At 40.5% G+C, this 24,400-nt stretch overlaps 1 protein-coding gene across 1 annotated transcript in view; it reads right to left on the bottom strand.

Annotated features, from left to right (window-relative positions):
* The window catches only part of ALDH1L2 (aldehyde dehydrogenase 1 family member L2), an 84,291-nt gene that overhangs the window by 19,548 nt on the left and 40,343 nt on the right, over positions 1–24,400 (bottom strand). The window contains exons 8-18 of the mRNA XM_056574500.1: positions 21,026–21,151; positions 20,814–20,905; positions 19,579–19,723; positions 16,862–16,981; positions 12,180–12,307; positions 11,563–11,713; positions 7,556–7,626; positions 4,805–4,910; positions 2,659–2,746; positions 997–1,090; positions 70–169 (exon numbers count right to left, since the gene is read on the bottom strand). Of these exons, the coding sequence (XP_056430475.1) occupies positions 70–169; positions 997–1,090; positions 2,659–2,746; positions 4,805–4,910; positions 7,556–7,626; positions 11,563–11,713; positions 12,180–12,307; positions 16,862–16,981; positions 19,579–19,723; positions 20,814–20,905; positions 21,026–21,151 (1,221 nt within the window). The remainder of the gene's footprint in view (positions 1–69; positions 170–996; positions 1,091–2,658; positions 2,747–4,804; positions 4,911–7,555; positions 7,627–11,562; positions 11,714–12,179; positions 12,308–16,861; positions 16,982–19,578; positions 19,724–20,813; positions 20,906–21,025; positions 21,152–24,400) is intronic.

Below are 24,400 nucleotides of genomic sequence, written 5' to 3'. Positions count from 1 at the left end.
GTACTTTAAAATATTTTATCCACCAAACTTATGATCTCATCTATCAATCACTTTTTGGGATACACTCACCATTCTCACAGCTTTGTCGAGATCACAGTCATTAAAGATGATAAGGGGAGATTTTCCACCAAGTTCCAGTGAAACCTTTTTTAGATTACTCACAGCACAACTATAAAAACAAAGAAGAACAAATGTAGAACAATACAGGAATGGCATAAGACAGATATGCAGTTAAAGTCTATGAAAAAGAGTCTCCCTAGAGCTCTTTAAACCTTTATAGACGAGGTGAGAGTCAATTAAGTTTGACCTATATCCCTAATGTGTCTCTACTCAGAGGAAGGCAAAAAACCCTCATAAGGTTGATGCCAACTAACCCACACAAGGGGGCAAATTACTTATATGGAATATATGAGAATAAATCCCTGGATCAACTTTCTGTATATATCTAGTATACTACTCTCCAGAAACACGTCCTGGACCCTTTTGAACTCTTTTCTCGAGTTTACCATGACTGTGGAAAAGAGTGCAATAGTCTCACTGCTCTTACAGTAAAGAACCCCGTCTGTGCTGGTGTAGAAACCTTCTTTCCTCTAGTCGTAGAGTATGTCCACTTGTTATAGAATAAGTCTAAGGTATAAATAGGTCATATGAGATATCTCTGTACTTCCCCGATATATTTATACATATTGCAGTTATTAGGTCACCCATAACAATCTTTATTCTAAACTAAATAACCCTAATTCTGATAATCTTTCTGGGTACTGTAGTCCTCCCATTCCCCGTATTACCCTGGTTGCCCGTCTTTGAACTCTCTCCAGCTCCACTATATCTTTCTTGTACACTGGTGCCCAGTACTGTGCACAGTATTCTATGTGTGGTCTGACTAGTGATTTGTACATTGGTAGAATTATTTCCTTGTTTTGGGCATCTATGTCCCTTTTGATGCACCCCATGATTTTATTTGCCTTGGCAGCAGCTGCCGGACACTGGGCATACCTTTTCATGATCTGCTTTCCTACTGGGGTAGATCCGGTAAAACCAAGCTTGCGTATATCTGGATGTTCAGATAACCTCTGTCCAACTAGACCTCCTATAGAAGCAAAATAAAAATAATGTGGAATGCATGGTAGTGCTTCAAAGCTTAGTTAAAGATATGCCAGTAATGCAGTGCAAACCTGATATACACTCTAATATAATGCCTTAGGTTATGTTTTTGACATCCAAGTGTACAAGATTACAGGAATTTATGACAGATAGAACTAGTCCACCATTACCCACTAACACTAATTTTAAAGGGTTACTGTCATTTTAAATAACTTTTCTCCATGTAATAGCCTATGTACCGTAATTCCTAACATTTTTGTAAAGCTGTAAATAACTTCATACATAACTTCTTGGCCTTTAAATAAGTTGTCCAAAAAAAGCTGATAAAAATTAAGATGTGTACCACATACATGTATATGTAAAAGACATAAAAATTGTCTGTTTTTAAGCATTAGAACAGGGGTGGAATTTTTAAAATTTTAAGGGGTACAAAAACAACTTTTTTCTAATCAACAGGTGCCAGAAAGTTAAACAGATTTGTAAATTATTTGTATTTAAAAATCTTAATCCTTCCAGTACTTATCATCTGCTGTATGCTCTAGAGGATGTTGTATAGTTCCTGCTCTGGACAGTTCCTGACATAGACAGAGGTGTCAGCAGAGAGCACTGTGGTCAGAGAGAAAGAGTACTGGAAGGATTAAGATTTTTAAATAGAAGTCTTTTACAAATCTGTTTGTGGCACCAGTTGATTTTAAAAAATTGTTACCACTAAAGTACTTCTTAAAGGAGCATAAATGGAACCTTTTTATTTAGGGTTAAACTCAGTAGAATTTAAATATATGGTTATACTTGGCTATGACAGCACCAAATACTTTGATAAAATGCCTGCTAAAAAAGATAATCAAAAAAGTCATCTAGTTTTAATTTAGTTTTTTCTTTTATTAGGGAACCTGTCATCAGATTTGACCTTTTATAACCATTGGCAACAGATATTGAACCCCTTTAGGAGCAGGAAAACTTTTTTTTTTTTTAGTAATATGAATACAAGGATGTGCACAGACATTTTGGTGGCATGGGCTCAAGTGCAAAAAAAAAAAAGGCCACTTCTTCGGCCCCCATGCAGAGTCAATATACTTAAACTCCCCACCCATGCAGCGCTAACATACATATATAAACTCTTCCACCCCCTATTCAGGCCCAATACACATATACGGTATTTATTTCCTTCCCACACACATAGAGAAGCAGCTTGATGATGTTGTTTACCCCCCAACCCCCCCCCCCCCCGCAATCTCCTTCAGCATCTCTTTTGGCAAGCATCATGTGCAGCAGGACCCAGGGTTCCAGCAGACAAGCCCAACGTGCAGAAATATTATTATTATTTATTTTTTTTTTTAAAGGTACAGAGCACCTTTTGGACTTTTGTTAAAGCAGCCATGACCGGCGGCTATGTGATGATGCCTCATCCGCGGCAACAAGACATCTGTAGCAGGGGGCATCAAAAGGGCAGAAGCTCAAGCCCCCTTTCTACATAGTGTGTGCACATCTCTGATTAAACAAGTACAAGTTTTTTGGTATTTTAGTTTAATAGTAATAAAATAGGGCATAAATTACCTGATCCAGGCAGGATATTGATAACACCCTTAGGTACACCTGCTTTGGCTGCAAGTTCTGCGAATTTTAAAGCTGTTAATGGTGTCACCTGAAATAAGTAGGCATTTTTATGACCAGAGCACCAACTGTAAATACACACAGACTGGACTAGGTATTATTTATGATTAAGATTCATTTAAAAAAATAGACTATATATATCTATATATATAAAACTCAACGTGTGTGTGTGTGTGTGTGTGTGTATGTATGTATGTATGTATGTTCCACAAAAACTTTCAAACGGCTAAAGATATTAACATGAAACTTGGCACACATGTTACTTATATGTAAACAACAAACATAGGATAGGTAATTTAACCCTTACTCACCCCCATTTGCCAGGGGCGGGACTTATGTTTAAAGTCCCATGCAAGTCAATGGGAAATCTATGTTACTGCATAACTTCCAAACAGCTGGAGATATTTCGATAATACTTGGTCACATGTTACTTATATGTCCACTTAAAATATAGGATAGTTAATTTAACCCTTAACTACCCCCATTTGTGAGGGTCAGGGCTTTTTTTTTTTTTTTAAGTCCCATGCAAATCAATGGGAAATGTATGTTCCCATCTAATTTCCGTTTGGCTGGAGCTATTTCATTACCTGGTACACATATTACGAGTCGGGATATGAGGACGGGATGGGAGGTCGGGATAGGAGGACGGGATATGAGGACGAGATAGGAGGTCGGGTAGGAGGTCGGGATAGGATGTCGGGATAGGATGTCGGGATAGGAGGACGGGATAGGAGGTCTGGATAGGAGGTTGGGATAGGAGGTCGAGATAGGAGGATGGGATAGGAGGTCAAGATAGGAGGTCGAGATATGAGGTCGGGATAGGAGGTCTGGATAGGAGGTCAGGATAGGAGGTCGAGATAGGAGGATGGGATAGGAGGTCAAGATAGGAGGTCAAGATAGGAGGTCGAGATATGAGGACAGGAAAGGAGGTCGGGTTAGGAGGTCGGGATAGGAGGACGGGATAGGAGGTCGAAATAGGAGGTCGGGATAGGATGTCAGGATAGGAGGACAAGATAGGAGGACGGGATATGAGGACGGGATAGGAGGTCTGGCTAGGAAGTTGGGATAGGAGGTCGAGATAGGAGGACGGGATAGGAGGTCAAGATAGGAGGTCGGGATAGGAAGACGGGATAGGAGGTCTGGATAGGAGGTCAAGATAGGAGGATGGGATAGGAGGTCAAGATAGGAGGTCGAGATATGAGGACGGGAAAGGAGGTCGGGATAGGAGGACGGGATAGGAGGTCTGGATAGGAGGTCAGGATAGGAGGTTGAGATAGGAGGATGGGATAGGAGGTCAAGATAGGAGGTCAGGATAGGAGGTCGAGGTAGGAGGATGGGATAGGAGGTCAAGATAGGAGGTCGAGATAGGAGGACGAGATAGGAGGATGGGATAGGAGGTCAGGATAGGAGGTCAGGATAGGAGGTCAGGATAGGAGGTCGAGATAGGAGGAAGGGATAGGAGGTCGAGGATGGGAAAGCACGACGGGATAGAAGGACGGGATAGGAGGACGGAATAGGAGGTCGGGATAGGCGGTCGGGATAGGAGGACGGTATAGGAGGTCGGGACAGGAGGTCGGAATAGGAGGTCGGGATGTGGGGTCGGGATATGACAACAATATATGAGGACTGCATATGAAGTCAAAAGCTTCCTCCTTTGTTTATTTTCCTCCCCAAAAAGGATTAGGAAGGAAAAACCGGGCAACGCCGGGTACTCAGCTAGTATATAGAGAGAGAGAGGGACAAGATAGATATTAGATAGATAAATAGATAGCCATAAATATGTTAACTTAAAACTAGCAGGTCATAAATTTCAGAGCCTGACTTTTATGTCAGAAATTCCAAAACCTTCTTTATATGACACTGCCACATATAATTTTACTAAGCTTTTACTAAGCTTGTCAGTAGGACCTATACTACTACTACTAATGTTTTTCTATTAAGATAGCATGGTTGTGTGCTTGATTTTATGCACCTATCTTCATGAAAAACTAGAATTTAATAATAAGTATTGATGTCTACATATGTTGGCCATATTGAGAAGATAGATATAGATATTTAAATATTTATAAATAAAGATAAGATTAAGTACCTGTGCAGGCTTCAAAACAAGAGTATTGCCTGCAGCCAGACATGCTGCACTCTTCCAGGCAAGCATCATCAATGGATAGTTCCAGGGGATAACTATGGCACATACTCTGTGAACAGAACATATCAGCAGATACTCAGATCACATAAAGGCAGGTAACACACTGCTCACAAAAACACAACAAAATGTAACTCCAAGTCAATCACACTTCTGTGAAATCACACTGTCCACTCAGGAAGCAACATTGTCAGTGTAGTGTCCAGAGCATGGAGGCGCTACCAGGAGACAGGCCAGTACATCAGGAGACGTGGAGAAGGCGTAGGAGGGCAACAACCCAGCAGCAGGACCGCTGCCTCCACCTTTGTGCAAGGAGGAGCAGGAGGAGCACTGCCAGAGCCCTGCAAAATTACCTCCAGCAGGCCACAAATGTGCATGTGTCCACTCAGACGTTCAGAAACAGACTCCATGAGGGTGGTATGAGGGCCTGACGTCCACAGGTGAGGGTTGTGTTTACAGTCCAACATTGTGCAGGACGTTTTGCATTTGCCAGAGAACACCAAGATTAGCAAATTCGCCACTGGCGCTCTGTGCTCTTCACAGATGAAAGCAGGTTAACACTGAGCACATGTGACAGACGTGACAGAGTCTGGAGATGCCGCAGAGAACATTCTGCTGCCTGCAACATCCTCCAGCATGACCGGTTTGGTGGTGGGTCAGTAATGGTGTGGGGTGGCATTTCTTTGGGTGTGCCACACAGCCCTCCATGTGCTCGCCAGAGGTAGCCTGACTGCCATTAGGTCCCAAGATGAGATCCTCAGACCCCTTGTGAGACCAGATGCTGGTGCAGTTGGCCTTGGGTTACTCCTATGCAAGACAATGCTATACCTCATGTAGCTGGAGTGTGTCAGCAGTTCCTGCAAGAGGAAGGCATTGATGCTATGGACTGGCCCGCCCATTCCCCAGAGCTGAATCCGATTGAGCACATCTGGGACATCATGTCTTGCTCCATCCACCAACGCCACGTTGCACCACAGACTGTCCAGGAGTTGGCGGATGCATTAGTCCAGGTCTTGGAAGACATCCCTCAGGAGACCATCCACCACCTCATCAGGAAAATGCCCAGGAGTTGTAGGGAGGTCATATAGGCATGTGAAGGCCACACACAATACTGAGCCTCATTTTGACTTGTTTTAAGGACATTACATCAAAGTTGGATCAGCCTGTAGTGTGGTTTTCCACTTTGATTTTGAGTGTGATTCCATATCCAGACCTCCATGGGTTGATAAATTAGATTTCCATTGATAATTTTTTGTGTGATTTTGTTGTCAGCACATTCAACTATGTAAAGACGAAAGTATTTCATACGATTAGTTCCTTCATTCAGATCTAGGATGTGTTATCTTAGTGTTCTCTTTATTTTTTGAGCAGTGTATTTCGTCTTGCACAATGGTAATTCTGACAAAATGCAATTTTTTTTTTTTTAAAGAATAGAAAACAATGTAATAATTTCCTTCATGACTGACAAACAATGACAATGTGGTGCAGCAAAATTCTATGGAGGAAATTTACCATACTGTGTGAGAGAAAAACTGAAATGATTTTGTTATAACAACCAATCCCAACTCAGCTTTCATTTTACCATAGCTCATTACGATAAAAAAAAGCTGAGTTGTGATTGGTTGTTATGAGAAAATCATTCTAGTTTACCTTGACAATAAAATCAACCAAAAAGGTTAACTTTACCCTTTTTATATTGTTGGGTTATTTATTAAAATGAACCACATAAGACTAAGGTGGGAACCTTAGACATTTATGGTTTATCCGAAGAATCCCCAAGAAAACAGGGGTTCACATGCATAGTCAACAGTCTATTAAAGGGTAACTGTCAGATACCATAAAAAAAATGTAAAAAAAATGTTACTCAGTACCCTACCACGTACAAATTTGTGGTGGTGATTGGTGTGTCTGCTCAAGCAGCCTTGTTTATGAGTCATCTCTTGTCCATGACTCATGGACAAGCTGATGCTGCTGTAGGACTGGTTAGTGTTCAAGTAGGTATGGGGAACCCTAGTGGTGGGATTGTCAGGAGCCGTTTTCTTTAATAAATATTTAAAAAAAATTTAATCAACCATATAACAAAATGTCTTTAATTTTCACCAGTAACAACATAAGTCCCTGTCTAAATGGGGCCACCACTAGCTGCCTCTCTTCTCCCTCAGGTGGCCATATTGACATAACTTTCTGTGGCCTCATTCACAGCAGTTTTATGGAGCTCTGTTACAGCAATTGATAAACAAACTGGACATATGGGGAGATTTATGAAAACCTGTCCAGAGGAAAACTTGCTAAGTTGTCCATAGCAACCAATCCGATCGCTTCTTTCATTTTGCAGAGGCCTTGTTAAAAATGAAAGAAGCGATCTGATTGGTCAGAAACTCAGAAACTTTACCTCTGGACCAGTTTTGATAAATCTCCCCCATAGTGTGCCACAGCAAACACCAACGGATTCCAACAGGTCTCACTGACTGTGAATAGGGTCTGTTGGGGTTCCGTTTGATGTCTGTAATTTTGCAGATTTTAGCCGAGAGAAAAGAAAAAAAAACCTACAGAAATTTTCTCTCTGCTAAAGTCTCATCATGTTAACAGAATCAGTGAACAAAGCTCCCTAAGTAAGCTCCTAATGCAAATGTGAACATAGCCTATGAAGAAAAAAACCCTTTAACTGTTAAAGTCAGTAGCATAGGATGCACTTACCCAAGAGGCTCCTTCTTAGTAAATGTTAAATTTCGATTTGGACGAGCTTGATTGATTGGAATAGTAGAGCCCTATAAAAATAACATTATTGGGGTGTTTAACACATGCAAATGTATACTGTATAGAAGGCATCTGCAAATACATTGCAAGTTTTCTAATGCTTTTACTTTTTAACATATTGTTATGTTGCGGCCGTGTGCTAATTTTTATATCTCATCATTCTGCAACTTAAAGGGGTATTCCAGGCAAAACCTTTTTTTATATATATCAACTGGCTCCGGAAAGTTAAACAGATTTGTAAATTACTTCTATTAAAAAATTTTAATCCTTCCAATAGTTATTAGCTTCTGAAGTTTTCTGTCTAACTGCTCAATGATGATGTCACATGAGCTGTGCATGATGGGAGAATATCCCCATAGGAACTGCACAGCTCCCGGGACGTAAGTCATCAGAGAGCAGTTAGACAAAAAACAACAACTCAACTTCAGAAGCTAATAACTATTGGAAGGATTAAGATTTTTTAATAGAAGTAATTTACAAATCTGTTTAACTTTCCAGTGCCAGTTGATATATATTTCAACACTTGAAACATCTCAGAGGAGACACTTTGATTGGAGTCAGAATACTTGTCAATACTATACTTTAGTTTTTCCTTTTATTTAAATACATTTGCAAAGATTTCTAACACTCTGTATTCACTTTATTATGAGGCACTGAGTGCAGAATGATGGGGAAAGTTGAAAAAAGTAAACAATGGTCTATAACCCTTTGAAATGCACTGTAATCTATACACACATGGGGAGATTGATCAAAACCTGTGCAGAGCTCATAGCAACAAATCAGACTGCTTCTTTTTTTTATTTTTCAGAAGCCTTTTTAAAAAAATGAAAGAAGACGCTTTTCCTCTGCAGATGTTTTGATACATTTCCCAATAAGTCTATGCTCACACTACAGAATTTATCGAGGGAGATTTCTTTGCCCTCTCAGCTCCATTTAGGCTGAATTGGCGCTTATTTTATGTGGAATTTTCTGCGGAATTTAATGTCCTATTGTCTAATGGCTTTTACTTGCAATTCTGTAGTGTGAACATTCTCTTTGAATTCCTGAGAAATGGACCATACAATTCTATGAGTAGAAGAATTTTTGTGGACATTATGATAACACTTTTAGAGGGGAATAAATGCATCAATACCACAGAATTATATAGCACTTAGTACTTTAGGGGTATTTCATTACTACAGTATTGTACTGTAAATAGTTAAGCACATAGTTCCAGTAGTGTGCATGCCTGGTGACCTTGGCTCTCCTCTGCGGCCATGACACGGTGGGCAAAAACCATGAGATTTCAAAACAGCTGTCTGGGTATGTGCCAGCATCCAAAAACATGCATTTGTAAGTGTGGAAATTGCCCAACCTGGGAGATGTATAAAAGTGAGGCACACAGCTCGCAACATAGTATCTCCTGAGAAAGTGACAAATCGTATGTCAGGATGGTAGTGACAATTGCATAATATGAGTAAACTACACTCTTTTTGAGTTGTGTTACTAGTATTGATATTGAGTGATGTTTACTGAGACTACTTAGTGGATTCGACTATTAAGGGATAGATAGGGATTAGATACTATATTTGGGCAAAACAAATTGTATGCCAATATAAATGCCACCACAGAGTTTAAGTTCAGTAGATGACATACCATCTATTTATCATCTACATATTTTTTTGAATTATTATATGGTAATGTGCATTTGATGACAGTTACATTTCACAAAATAAATATAAATGTTTTTTATTAAAAGATTTTTTCAAAATGTATTTTATTTATTTATTTTTTGAAAATTTAACACATTTTTATTTAATTATTATTTTTCTTGTTTTTTTGGTTTACTGTAGTGCAATACTTACCTGACGGTCAACCTATTATTACTATTTGTAGTATTGGATAGTGTAAAGGGTTAACTTACTGGTAATAGGTAACTTTTTAGAACTGGGTAACTGGGCAGTGCTTCCTACATGGGAATGAGGTGTGTTTTTATTTTTTATTTTAAAGGGGTATTCCTGTGTCCCAGCGTTCTGAACATTTTGTCCCAGCCACGCCCCCGAGACAACACAATACGGTATCTCTATTCATGTCCATGGGAGGGGGTGTGCAGGTGTAGTGAAGAAAACTGTTCCCTGTAGAGAAATATGTCCAAGCAGCTGATGATAAATGCTGAGTCAGTAAAGCCACAAAGATTGGCTGAGACGTGCACACCCGCTCCATACAATTGGTTGTTGGGGGGGGTGTGCAGCCTTGCTCAGTATTTGGCACCCTGGACACATTTCACTACACCCCGATCTCCGCACTCTCATAGCAGAATATAGCAAACTGTATCATCGCTATGAGAGATCAGGACAGAAGCGGAGAACAGGGATGTTGAAAACTGTGTCCCCACTGCTGCAGCTCGCTCTCGCCGCTGCTGTAAAACTGAACCCGATCCCCACGGCTCTCATTAGCCTGGGGGATGTAGAAATGTGTCCCCCCGCTGCTGGCTCTCTCCATCCCGATCCCAGCAGCAGGGATGTAGAAATGTGTGTCCCCTAGTGCAGAGGCAGGGGAGACCGCTATCCATCACCGCTCTCCCCTGCCTCTGATTACCACTTCTTCAAATCAGTGTACCCGTGCCTCACTGCTTCCCCGTGACGGTGTCCCTCTACGCAGAGGCACGAGAGAGGGCGATCACCGCTCTCCCCTGCCTCGAGGATGTAAAAAATCTGTGGGGAAACAGTGAGGTACAGGTGCACTAGGGGACACACATTCCTACATCCTCGCCGCAGGGATCGGGGGTGGAGAGAGCCAGCAGCGGGGACACACCTTTCTACATCCCCCAAGCTGATGAAAGCCATGGGGATCAGGTTCATATTTTTACAGCAGCTGCAAGAGCGAGCTGCAGCAGTGGGGACACAGTTTTCAACATCCCTTTTCTCCGCTTCTCTGCCCCGATCTCTCCACTCTCATAGAGAGGATACAGTTTGCTATATTCCGCTCGCTGTGAGAGTGCGGAGATCGGGGTGTAGTGAAATGTGTCCAGGAAGCTGGTGCCAAATACTGAGCTAAGCGATGCTGCACCCCCCCCCCCCCAACAACCAATAGTATGGAGCGGGTGTGCGCTTCTCATCCAATCAGTGGCTTTGCTGACTCAGCATTTATCATCAGCTGCTAGGGCACATTTCTCTACAGGTAAAAGTTTTCCTCACTACACTGTCACGCACACTCCTATAGACATGAGTGGAGGGGGCGTAGCATGACATCATAAGGGGTGTGGCTGCGATATCATGACCACTGCCGCTGGAACCCGGCATTTGTTTAGAACGCCGGGTGCTAGGGGACATCGCGGGGGACCCCAGCACAGGACCCCCGTTCTGACATCTTATCCCCTATCCTTTGGAAAAGGGACAAGATGTTAACTTTGGAGTACCTCTTTAAGTATTTATTCTGGTTTTGATATAGTTCTTGTTATGCACTGATAAAGGGTCGGTTTCTGCTGTCGGTTTTTACGTGTCGATTTCTGCTGTTTTCATGTACTTTTTCTGATTTATATTTTTAAAATAGATTAATATATTTAAGCTTTTATATTTTGGACTGATGACAGGAGTGCTGCGATCCCATTCCCTTTGTGAAAATCCTTTCTTAAAGTTCAGTAGATAACTTTATAACCCTTCATGTGACTAATTGCAATGCCCCAAATACTTTTGGATTTCTTCTGCAGCATGCCCTCACATGTAGTATTTTTAATTAATTTTGTGTTATCAATAAAGTGGTATTTGTAAGTAAAATGTATACTGTTTTTTCTTTAGGTATAGCAACTTTTACTTGTAGGAGTCCCAAAGTATTTGTAGTGGAGTGTCATTGTCACATGATTTCAGTTTTTTTTAACCAAATTTTCTTTACTTGATGTACATGCTAACAAATCATACAATACATGAACAAATAAACCTAATTAAGTAATTTAGTTAGAAAACCCTTGCCTGAATTTTGTCGCACCATCCAGCGAAGTACCTAAAGGTCTGAACTGACATCCCCACATGGGTCTTTAGAGCCAATGTGTAAACTGCTCCGGAATCTAGAGCTTCAATCGTGGCTAATTCTTCTTGATGCTCTTCCATTAAATCTGCAAGTCTTGTGTTAGAGTAGTATGAGTAATTATAAATATCCCTTTAATACTGACCAACTTATAGTCAGAAAATAACAAATGCATTGTAAACGGACTGATTTGAATATCAGCATGACTAAGGTAAATGGGGGCTATACATAAGCATAATGTATAGCACAAGCTATTGTCCTACACAGTCAGGAAAAAGGTGCAGAAATAGCCATTTGTGTGGGTAACTGTTGATTTACTACGTTTATTGATTTTCACAGGTTAATCTCTTATTATTGTTCCCTGTGGCAACACAACAGATTCTTATTTTGAAATTATACTTCAACATTTAGGATCACACCCTAAAAAGTGTTAGTCTCCACTTTTCACCACTATTTCAAGCTTCTTCTACTTTTTTTGCTGGCTCCTGGCTAAGATTTGTCCACGCCAGCATTATCAGTTTAACAAACTAATGTAAAGAATTCAAGGTTATGTGGCACTCACCTGTACAGTATTCTACCCCTATCACGAGCATTCATTTTTCCCCATTCCCCTTTCTCAAAGGCTTCTTTTGCTGCTGCCACTGCTCTGTCTACATCTGCTACAGAGCAATATGAGATTTTGGATAAAACCTATAAGAAAACATATATTTACCTGTTACATATTGTTTATTAATCAAGGGTAGGGTCACACGTGCCTTATTTTGTTGCATATTTTCCTACCCATTGAAGTCAATGGGTAGCAAAATCAGCTGTGTATTTTGCTACCTATTGACTTTAATGGGCAGGAAAATATGATGCAGCAAATACACAGCAAAATACGGCATGTTTGACCCTACATGTAAATATACTTTCCTTTAAAAACATGAGATTAGTCAGGACTTGCACAGCTCTTGAATACTGTGTCTGTGCAGCACAGACCTAAGTATATGTAAAGCAGACCACAACCAGGACCACACTGCAAAGGGAAGCTGAAAGCAATGTGAAAATTGCGTTCAGCTTCCTGACAGAGCATGTCGCTGGAGCTTAGGCAGGTAAGTAGTCATAGTGCAGCTGTCGAAGGGTTAAGCCTCCCCTCCATTCATTTCTTGGAAAAGAACAAGTAGTGTGATGTCAGGGAACTTTGCACAGAGACAAAGCTGTGTAAATGGTATTAGCAGCCGAAATATCAGTGGCAGCTCTAGGCCAAAGTAATCACTTTAAACTTGATGTAAATGATTGTTTGGTGTAATAGGATAAGCAACAGAACAAGTTTCTCTACTGAAACTGCATCATGACAAATGCCCTACTATCTGTACAAGTATAGAATTGTATACCAAATGACACCCAGGCTATGCTGACATATATGACATATAAAATTACTCTTAGTTTGTGGTATATACAGGTAAAGCGGTAGAACAGTTTGCCAATGTACCTTCACCAGGTCTAATGTACCTTCACCAGGTCTAATGTACCTTCATCAGGTCTAATGTACCTTCACCAGGTCTAATGTACCTTCACCAGGTCTAATGTACTACCTTCACCAGGTCTAATGTACCTTCACCAGGTCTAATGTACCTTCACCAGGTCTAATGTACCTTCACCAGGTCTAATGTACTACCTTCACCAGGTCGAATGTACCTTCACCAGGTCTAATGTACTACCTTCACCAGGTCTAATGTACCTTCACCAGGTCTAATGTACTACCTTCACCAGGTCTAATGTACCTTTACCAGGTCTAATGTACTACCTTCACCAGGTCTAATGTACTACCTTCACCAGGTCTAATGTACCTTCACCAGGTCTAATGTACCTTCACCAGGTCTAATGTACCTTCACCAGGTCTAATGTACTACCTTCACCAGGTCTAATGTACTACATTCACCAGGTCTAATGTACCTTCACCAGGTCTAATGTACCTTCACCAGGTCTAATGTACTACCTTCACCAGGTCTAATGTACTACCTTCACCAGGTCTAATGTACCTTCACCAGGTCTAATGTACTACCTTCACCAGGTCTAATGTACCTTCACCAGGTCTCATGTACCTTCACCATGTCTAATGTACCTTCACTAGGTCTAATGTACTACCTTCACCAGGTCTAATGTACTACCTTCACCAGGTCTAATGTACCTTCACCAGGTCTAATGTACTACCTTCACCAGGTCTAATGTACCTTCACCAGGTCTAATGTACTACCTTCACCAGGTCTAATGTACCTTTACCAGGTCTAATGTACTACCTTCACCAGGTCTAATGTACTACCTTCACCAGGTCTAATGTACCTTCACCAGGTCTAATGTACCTTCACCAGGTCTAATGTACCTTCACCAGGTCTAATGTACTACCTTCACCAGGTCTAATGTACTACCTTCACCAGGTCTAATGTACTACATTCACCAGGTCTAATGTACTACATTCACCAGGTCTAATGTACTACCTTCACCAGGTCTAATGTACTACCTTCACCAGGTCTAATGTACTACCTTCACCAGGTCTAATGTACTACATTCACCAGGTCTAATGTACCTTCACCAGGTCTAATGTACTACCTTCACCAGGTCTAATGTACTACCTTCACCAGGTCTAATGTACTACATTCACCAGGTCTAATGTACTACATTCACCAGGTCTAATGTACCTTCACCAGGTCTAATGTACCTTCACCAGGTCTAATGTACTACCTTCACCAGGTCTAATGTACTACATTCACCAGGTCTAATGTACCTTCACCAGGTCTAATGTACTACCTTCACCAGGTCTAATGTACTACCTTCACCAGGTCTAATGTACTACATTCACCAGGTCCAATGTACCTTCACCAGGTCTAATGTACTACATTCACCAGGTCTAATGTACCTTCACCAGGTCTAATGTACTACCTTCACCAGGTCTAATGTACCTTCACCAGGTCTAATGTACCTTCACCAGGTCTAATGTACCTTCACCAGGTCTAATGTACCTTCACCAGGTCTAATGTACCTTTACCAGGTCTAATGTACTACCTTCACCAGTTCTATGAATCAAATATAGTCTACTAGTGACAACGTTCAGTCCATTTCTAAAGAATTACTGTTATTTTGCAGATCTTCAAAACAAAAATTGCTTCACTTTTTAGTCTGACAAAATAAAGTGTTTTGCCCGCAAATGGACCACATATAATCACAAATATACTATATTCATTCCTTTGAATTTAATGGGCTTAATGAGTGCAGGTACACCGCAGCATGAGTCAGCATTCCCTATTTCCAGGATGCTGGTGTATACCACAAATACACGACGATCATTTTTAGATGTGAACATAGTCATAGACCAGAATGGTCTACTGCACTATATACAAGTAAGTAGAAGAAATAGGCAAATATCGCATACATGCAATCAAAAAATACATTAGGTTATATAACCTTATATGCAACGTCTACAAAATGTTTATCAAAACAAAAAAAAGTGGAGACACAATTCCATATAAACAAATATATATTTTATTAGTATGCTTTAAAAAAATGCAAAAAAATGCAATTCATGTACAATATAAAAGAGAAAAGAGGGAGAATGTCCACTGGAAAGAGAAAAATGGGCACCACTCCAGACAAAACCACATAACAGTTTTATATAAGGACAGAGGTCGAGTGTTCTCATATTCTACGTATCCATGAGTGGATCAACACTGCACTAAGTACTTGGCACAGAAAGTGGAGAGCACATACATACCAAACAAACTCAAAAATAGATTGTAGTAAGCTAGAGTGGCGTCACTCCAGCTTACCGCCATCTACAGTATTTTGAAGTTGATCGAGAACACTCGACCTCTGTCCTTTTTCATGATATAACTGTTATGTGGTTTTGTCTGGAGTGGGGCCCATTTTTCTCCTTCCAGTGGAGAGTCTCCCTCTTTTCTCTTTTATATTGTACATGAATTGCATTTTTTTAACACATAGTAATAAAATATATATTTTTTTATATGGAATTAAGTGTCCGCTTTTTCTTGATAATAACTGCACTATATACAAGAAGAAGATGTATAACTTATACCAGCTGTAGGTAGGCTGGGGTGATCATGTGGATACCTAACTGGCAAATTGTCAAGTTTGTAATGCCAGAAGTTGGGTTTGTTGGATTTATAGTGAATGATAGATGACTTAGGTTGTAGTGTCACATGGCAGGGGTAGTCCAACCATATGTTTACATATGTGGTCCCACAAACCCCTACTTCAATAAAGTGAATTATACAGAATTGACAATACAGTACTTGAGATACATTTGGTAGTTCTTTCGTATCTGGTAATTGTCAATGTCACAGTCCTGGAGTAATTAATGTGTTTGAGACTTGGTGCTATGGCACTTGTAGTCCTTCTGATATACGTGCATCACTGCATTTTAGAGTGAGACTTGACACTGAAGAATTAGGACTTGACATCATGACTTGTGCCTGTATAACTGTAACAAGACTTGTAACTTCCTTGTAACACATGCTGACTCAAAGGCTTTCTGGCCTGGCTTGTTTCTCATTGCACTAAGGATGCAACTTGTCTGTAGAAATTTAGGCTAAAGCAATATACTGTACTTCTGTTCTAGCTGATGTCCAATATATGTGTGCATGCTTTAGAGGCCTTCCGGGCCTCAGCTGCTGAAGTTGAGTTGTTGTTTTCTGTCTGGCAACAGTGCTCTCTGCTGACATCTCTGGTTGTCTCGGGAACTGCACAGAGTAGAAGAGGTTTGCTATGGGGGATTTGCTTCTAAACTGGGCGTTTCTCGAGACACGTGTCATCAGAGAGCACTTAGACAGAAAAGAACAACTCAACTTCAGAAGCTCATAAGTACTGAAAGGATTTTAAAAAATTAATAGAAGTAATTTACAAATCTGTTTAACTTTCTGGAGCCAGTTGATACATAAAAATTTTTTTTTCCTGGATAACCCTTTTAACCCCTTACACTAATTTAAGCTCAATGAATTCAGACAATATTTAGAGACATAGAAAAACACATTTGCATTGTATTACACTTAAATTGATAGACATGAGACAGAGTTAGAGACCTTTGGGGCTAGAATCACCCAAACAGTGTTGAGAATAGCTAAAAGCTACTCACCTGTGACATCATACCAGCATTTGAATTAGCATGGCATTTATTTGCCTATTTTCTATACCTGTGGGTATGTCCTATATCAGGTGAATATGGTATACTAAAAACAAAACAACCACACTTACTGATCCATCTGTTGGATTAATAGTGTCATATGTTTTCCCGCTGTCAGAGTCCACAAACTGCCCGTTAATAAAACACTGGTACGGCATCTTCACAGTCATATTGTTCACATTTAATGTAGTCTAGAAATAAAAAGAATGTATAGATAGATAAACTTCCAGGTAATGTATACATATGCACATATATTTTTTTACTATTTGGTTTAGCGAGGCAACTGTATTTGGCTTAAATCTTCCCTTCTTATGTTTCAAATAAGCAAAACAGGTTTCAGTGTGGCGGCAGGAGGCCAAGGTGCGGTGGCTGTGTGTGCCAGAAGTAATATTACACAGGCTGCACATTTTTACTCTAGGAAAATGTTCCATGACTTTGGGTTTAAAGGGGTACTCTGGTGGAAACAATTTTTTTAAATCAACTGGTGCCAGAAAGTTAAACAGATTTATGAAATACTTCTATTTAAAAAAAAAATATATCAGCTGCTGTATGCTCCAGAGGAAGTTCTTTTCTTTTTGAATTTATTTTCAGTCTGACCACAGTGCTCTCTGCTGACACCTCTGTCCATGTCAGGAACTGTCCAGAACGAGATGGGTTTGCTAGGGGGATTTGCTTCTGCTCTGGACAGTTCCTGACATGGCCAGAGGTGTCAGCAGAGAGCACTGTGGTCAGACAAAAAAGTAATTCAAAAAGAAAAGAACTTCCTCTGTAGTATACAGCAGCTGATAAGCACTGGAAGGATTAAGATTTAAATTGAAATCATTTACAAATCTGTTTACATTTCTGGCCCCGGTTGATTTAAAAAACTTGTTTTCCCACCGGAGTAACCCTTTAAGGTCATCTACAGTCTCTGATTACATATAGTTTTCATATAAGGAATACTAGAATATAAAGGTTTACCCTCAAATTACAGAAAATACTAGTTTTTACTAAGAGTGGAGTGAGCATACAATCTAAATACACAAGTGCAGATATACTATTATTCACATGGTGCTTTAATAATACTATTGCCTTGGGTGAAGTACATGGGTAAAATACAATATCCTTACGAAACAGCTCCTTAAATTTTATTGTTTCGCTAGATGTGAAATAGTTTCCCATCCACTTTTCCACAGACCAGCAAATCATGAAAATATGAAACAGACAATTGTTTAAATCTAATATATATATATATATATATATATATATATATATATATATATATATATATATATAGGGTGGGCCATTGATATGGATACACTTTAATAAAATAGGAATGGTTGGTGATATTAACTTCCTGTTTGTGGCACATTAGTATATGTGAGGGGGGGGGAAACATTTCAAGATGGGTGGTGACCATGGCGGCCATTTTGAAGTCGGCCATTTTGAATCCAACTTTTGTTTTTTCAATAGGAAGAGGGTCATGTGACACATCAAACTTATTGGAAATTTCACAAGAAAAACAATGATGTGCTTGGTTTTAAGGTAACTTTATTCTTTCATGAGTTATTTACAAGTTTCTGACCACTTATAAAATGTGTTCAATGTGCTGCCCATTGTGTTGGATTTTCAATGCAACCCTCTTTTCCCACTCTTCACACACTGATAGCAACACCGCAGGAGAAATGCTAGCACAGGCTTCCAGTATCCGTAGTTTCAGGTGCTGCACATCTCGTATCTTCACAGCATAGACAATTGTCTTCAGATGACCCCAAAGATAAAAGTCTAAGGGGGTCAGATCGGGAGACCTTGGGGACCATTCATCTGGCCTAAGATGACCAATACACTTTCCAGGAAACTGTTCATCTAGGAATGCTCGGACCTGACACCCATAATGTGGTGGTGCACCAATTTGCTGAAAAAACTCAGGGAATGTGCCAGCTTCAGTGCATAAAGAGGGAAACAAATCATCATGTAGGCCATTGGATATGCGAAATATCTACATGATGATGTGTTTCCCTCTTTATGCACTGAAGCTGGCACGTTCCCTGAGTTTTTCCAGCAAGATGGTGCACCACCACATTATGAGTGTCAGGTCCAAGCATTCCTAGATGAACAGTTTCCTGGAAAGTGGATTGGTCGTCGTGGGCCAGTTGAATGGCGCCCAAGGTCTCCCGATCTGACCCCCTTAGACTTTTATCTTTGGGGTCATCTGAAGGCAATTGTCTATGCTGTGAAGATACGAGATGTGCAGCACCTGAAACTATGGATACTGGAAGCTTGTGCTAGCATTTCTTCTGCGGTGTTGCTATCAGTGTGTGAAGAGTGGGAGAAGAGGGTTGCATTGACAATCCAACACAATGGGCAGCACATTGAACACATTTTATAAGTGGTCAGAAACTTGTAAATAACTCATGAAAGAATAAAGTTACATTAAAACCAAGCACATCATTGTTTTTCTTGTGAAATTCCCAATAATTTTGATGTGTCACATGACCCTCTTCCTATTGAAAAAACTAAAGTTGGATTCAAATTGGCTGACTTCAAAATGGCCGCCATGGTCACCACCCATCTTGAAAAGTTTTCCCCCCCTCACATATACTAATGTGCCACAAACAGGAAGTTCATATCACCAACCATTCCCATTTTATTAAGGTGTATCCATATAAATGCCCCCCACCCTGTATATATATATATATATATATATATATATATGTTATAGGTGTTAGGGATGTCTGGACATATCTTTTTGTGTGCACTCACATAGCTCTTTTTTACATTTACATCCTACAATTGCATTGAGGCTTACATAATCTATAACCATTTCTTCTTTGTCTTCTCCCCTGAATTTCTTCACAACCATCTGTATAAAGTCTTTAAAAGTGGTGGCCATGTAGACATCTTCATTCTGTAAATCTAATTCTCCACATTTCTGTTTGATCCCTTCTATTAACCTGTACAGAAAAGAAAATGCATTTCTATAAAAAAAATACAATGATCATCATAAAGCCATAACAATCTGTCTCTCCCCAGCATTCTTGCAACCATTATTTCATTATTGTTTTATTGCTGTAGCAGCAGTATCATTTTACAGATTAAAGGGGTTGTCTGGCGATATACTCTTATTTTTAAAAGTGGTCTGAAAGAAAAAATTTCCAGAAAACTTCCATGATCCCCTGCTATTCTGAAAGTCTCCACTGCTCACTACTTCCTGCACTCCTGTCGACAAAAGGAAGTGCCAACTTAGCCGATCACTGGCCACAATGGTGACCCACCTCAGCTATTGTCTGGAAATAGCCCAGCTAGACCAAAATAAATTACCAGGCAACCCCTTTTATGAAGTGCTTGCAGCGCTTCCTAGTGCAGTGGACCTTATTGTTAATAGTATAAATAAAAAAGAAGAAAGGTGCACACCTATAGTGTTGAGCGGAGGGCACAAAACCTGAGTTTGCATGTACATTTATGGCATGTACAAGAACCAGCGCTTGCAGCCTACCCCGTCCCGTGCCGAACTCCCAATGGAATGATCAGTAAGTATGCGATGAAGTGGATTCTAGCAGACTCCATTGTTACATGGAGTCTGCTAGGATCCTCTTCATTAAACCCCGTTAATCAAGGGTCAGAGAGTTATGACCAATAACAGAAATGGTACCTAAGTAATAGCCTGGCATTGAATAAGAATATCAGTAGCTGTATCTAGATTTAGCGGCATATTTCTTACCCAGACTTACATATATATTTTGGAATGATAGAGAAATATATTTTTATTTACTTCAGTAATATTGACACTACCCACATTTCTAGCACAATGAATAATCTATCTAACCTTCCAAGGGAGAAAGGGGTCTGCGAAATCTCACTGATCCTTGATTATCTTTATAGCATACACTGAAGAAGAGTCAGGCTATTCACATACACATTACAAGATGGTGGGTGCTGATGGTGATCTAACAACAATGACTGTATTACATGTATGTCCATAGTAATGTATTAAATATCAAAAGTTACTTCCACAAACCTGCTCTTGTTTACTATAATACTGACCTTACAACATCCATAGATGCAGCGCCAGATTTAAAAAAGTCTGTGGTATCTTCGATCACAGCAACATTGCTTAGAATCCCCTTCCAAATGTCCTATGTAAGTAAAGAGACACCATGTGTGAATGACTTATACAACACCCAACAGGATGAAGCAGATCAACAAACTTAGACTGCTGTCAAACATTGATAAGTCACTTTGCATTCTCAGCTTACCTTGATATGGGACTCTATGACCTTTTCCTCCTCTGTCAATTCCAAAACCGTAACATCTCCCATTGAAAAGTAATTGGATGCAGGTATCATTTTTCCATCTTCAAACTGAAGATTTTTCACTATTAACTGTAACACATAAAACGTATTAAAACAGCACTTTGCCCTAAGAGAATCCTTGCTATCTTAGCCTATAAAATGCACAGCTAACCATGCTGGTCACCACAAGATCAAAGAGATCTATCATGGTCCCCTCAGTCAACTGGGCAGCCATGTTTGCATATATTGTTTAACAACCAGTGACTACATCCAAAGGTGGGCTGTCCAAGTGCCCCTGGGTCTCGGCAGTGGGAGGTGCCCCTAACCAATGTCCGGCCAGGGTGCACCAACCCTGGGCGCAGGTTGTGGATAGGTCATGGTGACTAGTTCCTTAGGTGGGCTAAAATGTCCAAGTGCCCCAGGTTCTAAGCTACTTAAAGGGGTACTCCACTGGAAAACATTTTTTTTTTTAAAATCAACTTGCGCAAGAAAGTTAAACAGATTTGTAAATTACTTCTATTTAAAAATCTTAATCCTTCCAGTACTTATTAGCTGTTATATGCTCCACAGGAAGTTCTTTTCTTTTTGCATTTCGTTTTCTCTGTCCACAGTGCTCTCTGCTGACACCTCTGTCCATGTCAGGAACTGTCCAGAGCAGGAGAGGTTTGCTATGGGGATTTGCTCCTGCTCTGGACAGTTCCTGACATGGACAGAGGGGTCAGCAGAGAGCACTGTGGTCAGAAAGAAAGGAAATGCAAAAAGAAAAGAACTTCCTGTGGAGCATATAACAGCTGATAAGTTCTGGAAGGATTAAGATTTTTAAATAGAAGTTATTTACAAATCTGTTTAACTTTCTGGTACCAGTTCATTTAAAAAACATTTTTTTCCAGTGGTGTACCCCTTTAAAGCTGCTCTCCAGTTTTATGTTATTAAGTTCAACAATGTAATATGAATAGTTCTGCACTCTATCTTTATCAATTCATTGTTATTTTCAATAATCCTACTTGCTGGCAATGATTATGAAACTAATTATAAAACCAGAAACCTCTATTAATGACTGCATAGGAAATAATTATAATGAAGATTAATTTTCCTGTCCCCAACTGATTGACAGTTACCTACCTGCAATAAGCATACTCCACAGCTATGCCTTAAACTATGTGACAGTGAAACAATTTTTATCATTTATCCTCCTATGTGACTGAAGAGTAGACTTTCAGCTTTAAGACTTTTAGACTTTCAGGGTTCAGGAAAAATATTGCAATAACTATTTAAGAATTACAGCTAGTTGTTCACACTGTCCCTCAATTTTTACAGGCTCAAAAATATTTATTCAACTGACTGATAAGCAACTTCATGTTCCAGTGCAACCTGTAACCTCAGTATTTCATGGAAAAATTTGATAAAAGATTAAAGGTCTGGAATTGATTCCAAGTGTTGTATTAACATTTGGTAGCTGTTCATGAGAACTCTCAATATTTGCTCCAAAGAGGTGTTAGCGCAAGCAAAGGGGGCCGTCATTAGATTGAAAAACAAATTTATCAGAGAGATAGCAGAAACTTTAGGAGTGCCCAAATCAACAACATGGTACATTACTTTAAAGAAAGAAAGCACTGGTGATCTCAAGTCAAGAACACTCTCAATAAGGTTGGTATATCACTGTCAAAGTACACAAACAAAAAGTTTCATCATGAATACAAATATAAAGGTTTTATCTTAAAGGGGTACTCCGCTGCTCAGCGTTTGGAACAAATTGTTCCGAATGCTGGAGCCGGCGCCGGGAGCTCGTGATGTCATAGCCCCGCCCCCTCAAGATATCAAGCTCCGCCCCCTTAATGCAAGTCTGGGGACAAGAGGTATAGTGCTGCGGGGGGCACTAAATCCGTAGCACTGAGGCCAGACATATAATCCCCCCAGTCTCCAAAATGGGATCACATGTTTTTTATTTTTTACAAGGGGTAGTAGGAAAAAAGCCCCCCAAAATGTGTAACCCCATTTCTTCTGAGTATGGAAATACCCCATATGTGGTTATAAAGTGCTCTGCGGGCGCACTACAGGGCTCAGAAGTGAAGGAGTCCCATTGGGCTTTTGGAGAGAGAATTTGGCTGAAATTGAAGGCCATGTGCGTTTACAAAGCCCCCATGCTGCCAGAACAGTGGACCCCCCGTACAAGACGTTTAAATTTTTTATTGGGGGGGGGGGGGGGGGGGGACAGTGTAAGGGTGCGTGTATATGTAGTGTTTTGCTTTTTATTGTGTGTATGTGTAGTGTAGTGTTTTTAGGGTACAGTCACATGGGCGTGGGTTTACAGCGAGTGTCCTGCTGGGTACCTCCACCTGTTGCAAAACTACAACTCCCAGCATGCATTGACAGACCGTGGAAGCTGGGAGTTGTAGCTTTGTAACAGCTGAAGGCAAACAAGTTTGTTACTTAACTCAGTGTTTTGCAAACAGTGTGCCTCCAGCTGTTGCAAAACTACAACTCCCAGCATGTACGGTCTGTCAGTGCATGCTGGGAGTTGTAGTTTTGCAACAGGTGGAGGCACACTGGTTGCGAAAAACTGAGTTAAGTAACAAACTCTGTGTTCACAACCAGTGTGCCTACAGCTGTTGCAAAACTACAACTCTCAGCTTGCATTGACAGCTGAAGGGCATGCTGAGCATTGTAGTTTTGCAACAGCTGGAGGCACACTACTACAACTCCCAGCATGCCCTTTGGCTGTCCGTGCAAGCTGAGAGTTGTAGTTTTGCAACAGCTGTAGGCACATGGCCGACCGCTGCCACACAGGACCCCGGGTAAGCCTCCCCATATCCCCCACCGCCGATCACCCGCTGATGCCATCCAGCAGGACGGGTGATTGGTCGGGCAAGGGTGATTGGTGCAGTCTTGGACTGCACCAATCACCCCTTTTTCCGGGTCACCGGGTCACTGGTGACCCGATTGACCCGGAATTGGCACAAATTGCCAGTCTGAATTTGCCGGTCTGAATTGCTGGTCTCGGGACCCCCCCAGACGTTGTCACGGGATGCCTGCTGAATAATTTCCGGAATTCCCGCGGGCGTCTGGGTATGCCCTGAGTCATTAAGTCCAAGAACGCCAGGGCGTACCTGTACACCCTGTGTCCTAGATGGGTTAAGGTGATAAAAATATGGCAAGATATCTGAAGGGAGGAAATTTTAAATGTTGTGATGTCCATGGTTTGCAGACTTCAGGCAGTCATTCACTGTAAAGTAGATGCATCCAGGAATTAAATAGAATCCTTATGTTTAATAATGTAAGTCTGTTCAATTACTTTTGAGTGAAAATAAAGGGACTAAGTAAAAAATGTCCGTAACTCCT

This window comes from Hyla sarda, chromosome 4, assembly GCF_029499605.1.
Source record: "Hyla sarda isolate aHylSar1 chromosome 4, aHylSar1.hap1, whole genome shotgun sequence".
Classification (NCBI taxonomy): domain Eukaryota; kingdom Metazoa; phylum Chordata; class Amphibia; order Anura; family Hylidae; genus Hyla; species Hyla sarda.
Note: the sequence above shows the minus strand (reverse complement) of the source record. Positions and strands in the feature narration are given on the sequence as shown.